Here is a 13,905-nt window from a genome sequence, read left to right on the forward strand (position 1 = left end):
GTTTAGAAACATTATCCATTAAAAATTTCCAATGTTACCAAAAGGTCTTATAGTGGTGCATACGATGACACGTGTCACTGTATTATTCCTCCATCGAAGTGTAAAAAAGTTTAGGTTCGTAAAAGTTGCATGTGTATTAATTTGTACCGTATGTATTTTAAAACTACAATGAGAACAAGTTTTAATTGTTATAGTTGGTTTACAAGGCTTTTGTTCCACCCCAGACCCAAGTTCGAATCATGTTAGTGTCATTTTCTTAGTCAAATGGTGTCACCGTTTGAAAAAAAATTATATATTTGTTTCTTATAGTCCAACGATGCCAACGTTTGAAATATTTTCTTTAGATTTTTTCTTATAGTCAAATGATGTCACCGTTTGAAAAAAAATATGGGTCCGTCCCTTAGTTTTGGTTACTTTGTCCAAAGATCGTTAACTTTTTCCGTTAATATTTCAATTGTTTCATGATATAACATTTGTATTTCAATTGTTTCAAAATAACAGACTAGTCTCATGTGAACCCAAACCTATATTGTATTGTTCCATCGATAAAACAGTTCTAAATGTTTCACATGTAAAAATACAATATCATATGAAAAACATTGTATTGTATTTTCACATGTGTAGTTTATAAGTTCCCACAATTTATTAAATTGATAAATGATTATATGTCCATATATCTAATTATATATAAAGTGAATTACGTTTTTCGTCCCTATGGTTTATTAAAAATTGCTATTTTCATCCTCATACTTTACAATTTATCGTTGTTTCAGTTCCTCTAGTTCACAGTTCTTTACCGTTTTGGTCTCTTATACTTAAAGGCAGGAATTAGTCCATGAACGTTAATAGCAATAAATTACAAATCACAGATGGAAATCGAAATTTCTAAACAACAAAAGTCAAAACTATATAAATATATTGACTTTTTTTAACCTGTATATCCAACCCGCTATGCGAGATTGCGAGCCGACTAATCCAAGACGATCACTTGTTTTGCATGTAACCCGAAGTCACCGCATTTGAACCTCCATAGCCACAAGGGGATTCTTATTCCTCCTTGGATTTGAACATAGGACCTCCAGACACTTTTGACCTGTGGAATTCAAGCTCAAACCAATCAGCACCATCCTTATGGTTAAAATATATAGACTTATTGCCATAAGCCAAGTTTCCACCATCCAAAACATCGATCAGATACGGTGACTCCGGGCTACTTGCAAAACAGGTGGTCGCCCTGAGATTAGTCGGCTCGCATAGCAGGCTGGATATCCAGGTTAATAAAAAAAAACATCGATCAAATAAAATGCATGTGATTAGTTGAAGTGCCAAACCGAAGCTTTACATTCCTTTACAGCATAATTTCTGTTAATGCATCAGTGATTCGTACCTGATATGTTATAATGCATGTCGTTCTATTGAAATTTAAGAACAATTATACCTAAATGTTTTATAAGACGGTATAAAGAAGCATTTTTGTGTCATAAGTACTATCGATCGTTTGGAAAACGACATGTGAAGCGAAACAGTTCAAAAACCAAATCAGTCGAAAACCGAGTCTTGCCAAGTGCCAACTCTAACTCGAACGCAATAAATACTTTTTACCATTTCGGGGAAAAACCCGTTGGAGCTTGCTTATGAACTTAGATTTGATTGCTTTTCCGGGTGTCTAATCTCGCCTTCATTGTAGCAAAAACGGTACCGAGTAATCCTTCAGGAAGAACGGTATGATTCTCGAAAATTTGGTTTCAGCAAATCATGCTGATAACACCCGGCAGAATCGAGAACTTCCTTGGAAGGAATCCCAGAAACTCTCCATCTGATTGAACGTAAATGCTGTTGGTGCCCACGACTTCCTCTACTTCGATCGATAACGCTCTACAATTAAAACAAAGTTAATGGCAAGACCAACTATAACAAAACTAAAACCATTTGAACAGAATTGTGGAAGGCTTTAGGGTTTCAATTCCAAATGAGTAGTTTAGTAATTTACTTAGTCTTATCCCATCTCCCAAAAATAGGTGGAACCAAAAAAATTGCATTTTCGCCCATATTGAGGTCCGATCTTGTCACAATCTGATGTCGCATCAAATGTGGAATAACAAGTTTTTGTACTGTTTTGTCACACTTACCAACAGCACTCAACATATAGGTATAAAATTACAATTTCACCCAACAACTGTATCATGGATTGCCAAATTTGCAACAATTTACTTTCACACTCATGCTCAAGTTGGTATCTTTATGGAAACAACTGTCTACACTTTTTTTTTTTGTTTTTGATTAACCTAGATATCCAACCCGCTATGCGAGCCGACTAATCCCAGGGCGACCACCTGCTTTGCAGATAGCCCGGAGTCACCGCATTTGAACCTCCGTGGCCACAAGGGGATTTTTATTCCTCCTTGGATTTGAACCTGAGACCTCTTAATACTTTTGACATTTGGAGCCAAGCTCAAACCAATCAGGCACCACCCTTGTGGTTAACTGTCTACTCTTTGTGGAGTATAGGACAGGTCTATATACATCTACATCTCACCCGGACACTACTTTGAGTGGAATATATCGGGTCAATTTGATTTGGTTTTATATAATACCACTACTATGGAATTGGATTTACAAGATTCCTAAAATTTGTTTATTTTAGATATTCCCGAATAGTCGAACACTTTCCACCATGTGTCATATCAAATGTTACAAGTTCACGGGATGGAGTGGGCATGGCCATTTACTAAACGCTTACCGGGCTAAGCGCTTACCCAGTATCACTTACCTTACCGAATGAGCATGGCAAGGAGCGAGAATCTTACCCAACAAGTGAAGGAGAAAACTCTTACCCGGTAAGTGCTTACCGGGTAGAAGACGCTTACCAGCAATCCATTTTAACAGCCAAGAATTTTACCCGAGAAGAGGGTGGTGACTCTAATCGGTAACCGCTTACCCAATAAGCGTCCAATGAACGGCCTTTGTTTCCCTTTTAACCAACACCGACCCCCAAACCTTCGACCTCTCTCTGGCTGCAATGCCACATTTATCATGAGATGGTATTTATATTCTAAAAGGGCAAGGATGATTTATTTCTTGTTAAAATACTTGAATAAAATATAATCGGGTCCGATTAAGACACTGTTAACTCTACCTTTGTCAAGTAGTAATATGCTGTTTAAACAGTTCCAAATAATACCTAAGGGGTTGTTTAAGTAGTGCTGCTTGGGGCTTGTTCGTTAGCAGCTTAATGAGCTTAATGGGACTCGGTGACTCACAGCTTATTCAGTCAGCTATACATGGCTGTTTGGTAGTGGCTTAATGATATAGAAAGTAGCTTATTCATCAAGCTTTCGAAGGGGGGCTTTATGCAGAAAGCCAAGTTGTTTTCCAAATTTGTCCATCCCAATTAAAAAAACACGCTCCTATCTATTAAAAAAACCCTCCGAAACAAAAACCTTCTCAATCTATGCAAACAGATTAATCCACACAAACATATTTATCCATATAGGACTTAATGGAAAACGAACCAAACAGCCCCTCAGTAAACAACCATTTTCAGTCACCTCTTACCCAGACCACACTCTTAGGGGCCGTTTACCAAACGCTTACTCAGGTAAGTGAACACAAAGTCACATTACTTTAACGGATGAATATGGTAAGGACCAAGAATCTTACCCGGTAAGAGCGAGACAAAGACCAAGAGTCTTACCCGGTAAGTGAGGGCGACGACTTTTACCACGGTAAACACTTACCAGATGAATTGTTGCATACTATACCGTATTGGTGGACTATAATTTTACCCTGAAAGTAAGTAATAATGTTAAATTTTACCGGTAAACACTTACCGGGTAAGTGTTTGGTAAACAGCCCTTTACTCTTACCTGGTTAGAATTTACTATGGTTCTAAATAACTCGTTATGGCGCCGAGGCTTGGCTTCGCCGCCACATTAACCCCTATGGCTCCTTTCTAAGGCTTGGCTTCCGCTGTAATGTGTTATGGCGTGTTACGACACGTTATTTTCTAAGGCATGTTCTTTTTTACTTTTTTAAACATATAAGTTGGAGGATAAATGATAATTATGTAAGATTTAAGACTTGAATAAACATTAAAAGGAAACATAACAACTAAACCCTAAATAGGTAAATCCTTACTCTCATTCCTGTACGCGGAGAGTCGAACAGGAATTCCTTGAAGATTTAAAGTAGTGAGAAGAGACTCGAAATTTAATCCCGATTTTGCACTCTTGATATAATGTTCTTATAAGCTAGATATATTTGATATAAATGGTTCTTCTTTCTTTTTTTAGTTTTATAATTGTATATGAATTTAAATTGTTCTAGGGGATTATTAAAACACTAACACACAAGTATATATATATATACACACACACATACATACATATATATATGTATACATATGTTGCCTTAGGGCACGCCTTGAAAAACGTCATGGCCTCGCCATAACTCGCAAGGCTTGAGGCTTGACCTCACCACAACACTGAGCCTCACGTCATTTAGAACCTTGGAATTTACCCTATTTGTGTTCATAGACAGCCCTAAGTTGAGGAAGTGCAGATTTTCCATCAATAGTATCTCCAGATTTTGTTACTAATTATGAATGTAAACAGAACGTCTCATTTGTTGCAGACTACGACAGAAAAAGAAATAAACCGCTTGCTAAAGCAAAGGTTCTTTCGTTAACGATAATATGATTAATGAATGATAATTTTGAATTTGAAAGAGTAGATACCTTCTTGACAAGACATTATTCACCGACAAATGTGTTCCATTGTAGAGCTTATGTAATTTCAAAACGAAGTCATACCATTTGAAATCCTGAAGTATCACCACCTGATATGAGAAAGATCAGCAAAATCTAACTGCAGAGTTAAGGTTATTCTACATTTTGCAGAAAAGGTTCTGAAAAATATGAAATAGATAGGACAAAATGCAACAAAGTTTGGTTTAGTTCTTAGTTAATGTAACAAATTCTTTTTTTCTCAATCGATAGTAAGAAAGTTTCAAAGTTTCCTATATTCCTATTTTGACCCTATTTTGACAGGTTACTTGTTGATTTAACGTGGATACCCGTTTATGTGGAGACGACCTAGAAATTTTTTCAAGTGGTGGCACCATTTGACTATAAGAAACAAATATAGGGATAATTTTCACAAAATCATCATTGATATGCTGTTAGTTCATTGGTTTTTATATGAGAGGTTCTGTGTTCAAGTCTTCTATTGCAATTTTTTTCCAGAAACATAATAAATCTGAAATTAAAAGCTAAAAACTAAGAAAATGACACTAAAGGAATTCGAACTCGGGTCTGAGATGGAAGAAAAGCCTGACACACAACAAATTGATACGGTGACACTTTTCACGACCCTATAACTTTTTACACTACAACGGAGGAACGAAGAGGTGGCCCGTGCCACCACATGCACCACCTGGGTCCGTCCCTGCGTTTATGAAATGTTTACCAAAGGGTTACAAGATTACCAGTTAAAATGGGTACAAAATAGAAAATATGAAACTTTGTTACATTGATCGAGAAAAAAAATTATTTGTTGCATTGTGCCTAAATAAACACATATCGCACCTCAAAGTTTCCACTTGAAGGATGGGCATTGGGAGTTATCCTCATTCCACCACCAAAGAATTGAGCATTTCCGATGCACAAAGCTGTTACCTGGGGATTTAGTTCCCACTCCCCGTCATTAACCTAAAATAAATCATATTATCCGCAGGTCAGTGGCCAGGAACAAAGGTCGTAGGCTGAGAAAAAACAATCAAGATTAAGAGGCCGTTTACCCCTGTAAGAGCTTATCAGTAAGACCGTAAGAGTCAACACTATAATTTACTTTACCAGGTAGGGTAAGTGGCCTTGGTAAGCACTTACCGGGTAAGCGTTTAGTAAACTGCCCCTAAATTTAAGAAAGCATAGGGAAGAACGAACTCTAATCTTTAGGTCGTGGTTGTTATGCCCAAAAAAGGCTTGCAATGCGCCAATAACATAACACAAGTTCCCAAATCTTTTGTATTTAGATGCATGATAGCCTGCTTTTGCACTCCTGAAAGTTAAGAGATAAAGATAATTTGAAAATGAGCTTCTCCTCTTTTCTTTCTTACCAAAAGAACGCCAAATAGCACATAACCTTGGGAAGCAATCTATTAGAAAATCAATGGGGAAATTGGCACAAATAGCGATTTTGGCTGAGAAAATCTACCTCTTAGCCATTTCTCTCCCACTTTTTCAACAAAATCACCACCTCTGCAAGTAACCATTCCTCAACTTGCGGAGGGGTAAAAAATAAAAAATAAAAGAAATTTATAAACATGGTCCGCAAGTAACATATTCATAACAGGGACCAAATCTGTAAACTAGTCTAAATACAGGGACCAAATCTGTAAAATAATCTAAATACTTCCTCAAGCAACTTGCAGAACCGTTCAGAAAATTCTTTTTTATATTTTTGCCCCTCCGCAAGTTGAGGAAGTGTTACTTGCGGAGGTCGTGACTTTGTTGAAAAAGTGGGAGAGGAATGGCTAAGAGGTAAATTTTCTCGGCCAAAATGGCTAATTTTGTTAATTTCCCAAATCAATGTCGTTACATATTGAGGTTTATTCTCATAATTTCTGAGGCGAAACACTTACAGATGAATATCAGCAACATTTATAAAGTAATGCAAATCTCCACCTTCTTTAGTGATTACTCCTACATCAATTCGCGATCTAGACCCTACAGAATGCTTCCATTCGAAAATTCAGAAAAAGAATGTATATGGTAAAAGCAAATAAGTACACTCTTCAAACAACTATATGTACTACCAAAAAGAGGAATCACGACCTTTAACTATGCGTTCAATGGCGTCAACAGGATCATTTGTCCTAAAAAGTGAAAATTTGTTCAAGGATATTAACATGGCGATCGACATAAATATCAAATACCTGAAAGAAAACAGTGGAAGAAGTACCAACCAGCCAAAGGTTCTTGCAAAATCAGATCCAGTTCCCAAGGGGATTAACTACAAATACAAAGGAACTTAGATATCTCTTATTAGTTAACAGAATGCTTGAAATATAATGGGGAAAATTTACATAAATAGCCAAAGCTGATAGGTGGTTTCACTTTTTGCCATTTTCTAATCCAAATTCACTTTTTAGCCGATCCTTACGTAGAAGGCTTACGCATATGTGTAAGGATTCATTTTCGGCATAAAAAAAATAAGAATCCTTATGCATAAAAGCATTTTCTGCGTAAGGATTAGGATTCTTTTTTGACGTAAAACGATCCTTATGCATATGCGTAAGCCTTCTGTAAGAATTGGCTAAAAAGTGAATTTGGGTCATAAAATAGCTAAAAAGTGAAACCTTATTTGATGATTGGCTATTTCTGTCAATTTCCCAATATAATGATGTGGGATTATGAAGCAAAAGTTCTATACAATCACTTACACCAAGTGCTGTTGTATGGGGAACCTCAGAATCATGTTTAGAAACTAGTTTTCCACCCCAGAAGAATCCATTAACAACCTGACATTCAAAAGCCCGAATGCTTAATATATTCGAGAATAAAGATCCGGCCACCACCAATTTCACCACTAAACTTACCATTTTTTTTCTTTTTTAAGGAGAGAGCGTATAATAGAGGAGAGAGAATGTGTTTTACATCACATGCTTTTCCTACATATAAAAAGGTGTGGTCAGTTTGATAGTAATATTGGTGGTAGCCATGAATTTTCCATGCATTTTATATTTGACAAAAGGAAAAATGATGCAAACGATTCAAACATTCGTCTAAAGATAACATGGTAGATAAAACAACCCAATGGACCAATATCAGATGTTACCTAGCAGTGCAGTAAGAGGCTCTTTGGTTGGTTCTTCATTAAGTCCTATATGGATAAAGTTGTCTGTGTGGATTAATCTGTCTCGATAGATTGGGTTTTTCATAGGCGGAATGAGCGTGTTCTTTAATTGAGAGGGGCAGATTTGGAAAAAGCTTGGCTTTCAGCATAAAGCCCACCCTAAGAAACTTACTAATAAGCCACTTTCTATATTGTTAAGCGACTACCAAACAGTATGTATAGCTGACCGAATAAGCTGTGACCATCAAGCTCATTAAGCTGCTAATAGACAGGCCCTAAGTTTGACCTGCTAATGTATATACACATATTTGCACGCTCACTAATTCCAAGAATGTTATCCAAACGCTATCGAGTAAAAAGAAAGGAAAGAATTTTGGTATTGCAAACATTTATTACATCATCTTAATGATATCCTGCTCTCTTTGATAGCTGATGAGTTGCATAGCTGAAATTTACATAAACTAGCAGCATGATGTGTCAATAACTTCATGATGTGTAAAATGGAGGTACTTGCCTCTTGCGTATAAAACTCTCTATTTGATTCAACAAGTTTTCTTTGTACTTTCAGTGAGATACCCGACGTTTAATTGTCTGCAATTACCAGAAACATGAAGAACTTGGTGTTTTTTTTAAGTATATAATATTTATATACGGCAAATGCAACAAATAAACTCATACACCCTCCTCACCTTTGGAGAGTTTTGAACTCCTGACCTCCTAGGAGGCCAAAGACTACGATACCGCTAAGCCAAAGGCCCTTTGGTGAACTTGGTGTTTCTAGTTACTAGAATAAGGGTCTGTTTGTTAACAGCTTAATGAGCTTAATGGGACTCACAGCTTATTCGGTTAGCTATACATAACTGTTTGGTAGTGGCCTAATAATATAGAAAGTAGCTTATTCAGTAAGCTTCTAAGGGGGAGCTTTATGCAGAAAGCCAAGTTTTTTTTCCAAACCTACCCCTCCCAATTAAAAACACGTTCCTTTCATCTATTAAAAAACCCTCCCAAACAAAAATCTTCCTAATCTATACAGACAGCTTAATCCATATAAGACTTAATGGAAAATCAACCAAACAGCCCCTAGGGTGCAGAAAATATAAATCATTCTGAAAAGAAGTTCCACCTCGTGAAGAGTCCCATCACCCCCAACTGCCACCACTGCATCAGCACCCTCACGTATGGCCTGCCAACATTTGGTTCCTTTGAATTTCTGAATACTTAAAAACATTGCTTATAGTGTAAACATAAAGGCTCAACATGCCTACCTCCCTTGTTATGTCTATCGCATGAGATGGACCTGAAGTCAAAGATTCGCATATCTGTTCGAAATGGAGAGAAGTCATCACGTCTTATAAAAATAAACATTGAAGCATGCCTACATATTTTCCAAACACATACGACAGAGAAGTTGAATGAGACTACATATTGCAACCATGATCACCATGTTCTCCCCTGTATATTTAGGGGCCGTTTACCCAAACACTTAACCAGTAAGCGCTTACCGGTAAGATTTAACACTATCACTTGCCTTATCAGGTCAGATTTCAGTCCATCAAAACGGCATCTTATGCAGCAATTTACCCAGTAAGCGCTTACCGGGAAAAAGTCGTCACCCGCGCTTACCAGGTAAGACTCTTGGTCTTTGTCATCGCTCTTACCGGGTAATAAAACTTCAGTCCTTGCCATGTTCATCCGGTAAGGTAACGTGACTTGGTAAGCGCTTACGGGGTAAGCGTTCGGTAAACGGCCCCAAAGGTTTCCCACTTGATTTTTCAAAAAATGTATTCAACGAAACACTATTGTTACATCAAACAGTAATACAGTCTATCTGCCTATATGCGCATACTGAGTTTGTGGAAGTTCAGACAGGAGAAAAGATTTTCATTTATATAACTGATACAGTCACCTCATGTAGCAAATCCTGAGCATATAGAAACACTAAACCACAATCTCATGTTGTTAATTGAACTTCTGGACCCTGGTTACCCTCTTATGGATCACCAAATTTTAACATTGTTGATTGTGATATATACTTGTCATATGACAGCTTGAGCAATGTGAAACAGTCGAACAGTGATGTCTCACCTCTCATCAATCATATGCAGTACATACTTTTTAGTGATTCAACTCCTAATCCCTTAAATATATATATATATATATATATTTCTATAATGATCTCCTATACTGCCTTCACAGTGAGACGAAAGGTTCAATGAGACATCAATGTGATTGCCTATCAATGAGTACTTTAAAGCCGAAGTCTACAAGATAACTTTTAACATTTATGCACTTATTTTAGTCAAACTGATGCGTGAAATCTAAATTACCACCTAATGCTTCCCATTTTGAGATTGCAATATAACTCCTAAAGCATCCAATAATCAAATGCATCGGGCTTCCAGTTACCCATTACAGATTCAACTAACCCTTAGTTTATTCTACTTCTTTTTCGCTTCACATCAAAGAGTTTTCATGAATGAGCTCACAAATTGTCTAGCTAATACAACTAGTTACACAAAAACAAACCTAATACATGATCATGGCTAATGCTTAATGTAACAACATGCAGAATGTTTAGATCCATCGCATGAGTTTTAATTGTGTGAGTACGACTTAATTAACAACGAGCTGATAAACATCTCACATTACAATCACTTCCGAGGCGAGACCTAAGATACGGTAGCAATTTCTTCCATTCTCTCCCCGTCCGACCATTAGCACCTTAAACAGATCAAATGCAAGTCTTCATCAACACGTTATACAACTAATCAATTACTTACAAAAATTAGAAGAAGAATAAATCAATAGAGATTGAGATGCAAACCTCGAGGATTGACTATAAAAACGAGGTCACGGCGGCGAGAGGAGACGAATCCAGGAGAGGTTGCGGCGGAGAGATCAGAAGGTAAGTGTTGTTCGGCTCGTAGAAACGAGGGTTTCGCCATTGATACGACTGCAATTCCTAAAGAAACCATGGTGTACTTATGAGTGAGCTCTTTCTTCTTGATGTGTGTGTATGTCTGAGATAGCGTAGTTGGTAATGGCGGATTTGCAGGTGGATTTGATTTTGATTCTCTGTAAATCAACTCGTCGTTATCCAAATTTTGGTGTAATGAAAATTATAGGAATTGTTTTGCCTCCCAAATTTGACAAAGTGTTACTGCTATTATTGGTACCATAATGCGGGCCGTCTACCAAACATTTATCCTGTAACTCTGTAACTACTTATTGGATAATTTTTTTATCGGGTTAACATAGCCATGCCCAAGAATCTTACATGGTAAAAACGATAATTATGATGGAAAGTCTTACCTAATAAGTGAGGATGACGACTCCTACCCGAGTAAGTGCTTACCGGGTAAATTGTTGCATAAAATAACGTTTTGATAGACTACAATCTTATCCGATAAAAATAAATTATAATGTTGATTCCTACTGGTAAGCACTTACCGAGTAAACATTTGGGTAAACGGCCCCTAAGATACTTTTTTCACAATTGATGAGGTTTGAACTTCTGGCCTCCTAAAAAGCCAAAGACTCACAAACCGCTAGATCAAAGATCCTTTGGTTGTGTTGTTTTTCTTTTCAAATCAGTCCTACACAAACATGTACGAAACTCACCTTCAAAGATACAATGTAAGGGGAGTTTTTTAATCACTTAATAACCGAGGCTAGTAGAGGATGTGGGATCGAACCATGGGCGGACCTTATGTGGTGGCATGGGTGGCACGTGCCACCGTATTATTTCATCGTCGAAGGGTAAAAAATTTAGGTTTGTTAAAGGTGCTACCGTATCGTTTTAGAAGGTGCTACCGTATTTCCCTAAAATTCAAATGGTGCAACTAAAACCCAAACAAAACAAAGCCCAAATAACCAAAACCATACTTTTTGTAATTATTTTTGGGTATATATTGACTGTTTTCAAAAGATGAAGAAGCGTCGGGTACAAGTTTAGGAGTTGTTTATCGGTACTATAAAAACCATAATTTTTGTAATTATTTTTGGGTATATATTGACTGTTTTCAAAAGATGAAGAAGCGTCGGGTACAAGTTTAGGAGTTGTTTATCGGTACTTAGGGCTGTAAACGAACCAAACGAACACGAACGGAGGCTTGTTCATGTTCGTTCGTTTAACTTAACCGAACAAACGAACGAAAACGAACGATAAACGAACGAAAATCTTTGTGTTCGTGTTCGTTCGTTTAGAAATAAGGTGTGTTCGTGTTCGTTTATGTTCGTTCGTAAACATGCTAAACAAACGTAAACGAACGGGCTAAACGAACATAAACGAACATAAATAAATATTATTTGAATTCAAAGCAAATAAATAAAAGATAATATATTAAACTTAATATATAAACGAACATAAACGAATGAACATAAACGAACGGTAAAGGAACGAACGAGACTCTTGCTCATGTTCGTTCGTTTAACTAAACGAACAAAAAAATAGTTCATGTTCGTTCATTTATTAAATAAACGAATTTCCCGCCGAACGGTTCGCTGAACGTTCGGTTCGTTTACAGCCTTATCGGTACTTTAAAAACCATATTTTTTATAATTATTTTTAGATGTATATTATACTATATTAATTATATAGTGCCACCGTTTGAAAAAATTTCTGGGTCCGTCCCTGGATCGAACCCAAGAAATGTCTTGTATATGGGCAAAATCATTTTGTATCTTTACCAACTAGGTTAGAAATTTGTTGCATAAACAGCAAAACGTAAACAATATTATTACAGATCGTTATCCTTAGGATAATATCAACCCCCATTTTGTGTTGTTGGGTTACGGCTAATTCACCTCAAAGTTGTCTGATCTTAAATATAGGATACAATAGTACATTGGAATCGTGAAGTACCACCACGAACGCTATCGCTCCTATTGCCACAACAATGGATATAGGTATATAAACCTTTGGTCTTTGGCCTAGCGATGTCATAGTCTTTGGCCTTCTAGGAGATCAAGGGTTCAAACCCCACCAAATGTGAGGATGGTGTGTGTGAGTTTATTTGTTGCATTTGTCTTATATAAATATTATATACTTCAAAAAAATAGATATAGGTATTTTGAGGAGGTATTCTGAAGCCACTCGAATTGTTGCTTGTACCTCTCTCTCAATCGATCTTAATATCGCTATAAACATCATTATGTAAAAAAAGAGGGAGAAAAGATAGAAGGAAATATGATGTAAATACTCGAAACCATAAAAACCGCCATTTGATTTTATCCATGTCATGGTCTATAGCAACCAATAGAAAAAATGTCAAAAAGACGAGGAAAACTCGTCATCCAGTGAGTTACGTTGGTTTTTCCCGTGACCTCGAGTTACTGTTTTGGAAAGACAAAAAATATTGATTCCATGGAAATCGCACACGTGAAACGTGCTAATTCTATATTTTGACTTATTATGTTAAGCTCAAACCAAATAAAAATTCAACTTCGAAACTCTTTAAACCTACTGGAAGGGTACTCGCGCAATGCAGCGAAATAAATCTCGATTTTAATGTTTGATTTTATTATTTGTCTCTATCTATATAATACGATTTTATGTGATTTTGAGAAAACAATAAATTTTTTTATTTTTGAATGAAATATAAATTTGGAAAAAACATAAAAAATTGAAAAATAAATAAATAAAACGATATTAGTATCAAATTAACTATTTAATAGTTCTCGTTTTTTTTATTAACTTCTTTACTTCAATTTTTTATTATAATTTAATTTAGATTTAATAACAAAATTCTTTATAAAGATAATAATTAAACATCCTATTAGAACTAAATGATTATCTTAATTGTATTTTAGATTTTTTTTATTTTTAAAATGGATGTTTATCCTGTATTTGATTATATTTATCTGTGGTTAGTTACACGAATTTAAAAATAGAGCTTTGATAAGTTGTACATATGTAAAATTATTTGTAATCTTAAATTTTAAGTAATATATATCAATAAATAATATTTCATGCATAAAAAATAATTTTTAAAACTTTTATCTATAGTGTAGATCATTACTTGTTTGGTAAAAGCAAATACACTAGGATCTA

The 13,905-nt window shown here is 36.0% G+C and overlaps 1 protein-coding gene across 1 annotated transcript; it reads right to left on the reverse strand.

Annotated features, from left to right (window-relative positions):
• Positions 1–1,421: 1,421 nt before the first annotated feature.
• Positions 1,422–10,995, reverse strand: LOC112529353 (sphingoid long-chain bases kinase 2, mitochondrial). Its single transcript, XM_025140603.1, has 12 exons — positions 10,678–10,995; positions 10,498–10,574; positions 9,119–9,172; positions 8,977–9,036; positions 7,441–7,518; positions 6,964–7,010; positions 6,833–6,873; positions 6,640–6,724; positions 5,942–6,056; positions 5,585–5,707; positions 4,736–4,836; positions 1,422–1,875 (listed from the first exon to the last, which is right to left on the reverse strand). The coding sequence occupies exons 1-12, from the start codon at positions 10,826–10,828 to the stop codon at positions 1,746–1,748; spliced, it is 1,062 nt and encodes a 353-aa protein (XP_024996371.1). The 5' UTR covers positions 10,829–10,995; the 3' UTR covers positions 1,422–1,745.
• Positions 10,996–13,905: the final 2,910 nt, after the last annotated feature.

The sequence above is a fragment of the Cynara cardunculus genome, assembly GCF_001531365.2.
Source record: "Cynara cardunculus var. scolymus isolate 2C chromosome LG 16, CcrdV1, whole genome shotgun sequence".
NCBI lineage: Eukaryota > Viridiplantae > Streptophyta > Magnoliopsida > Asterales > Asteraceae > Cynara > Cynara cardunculus.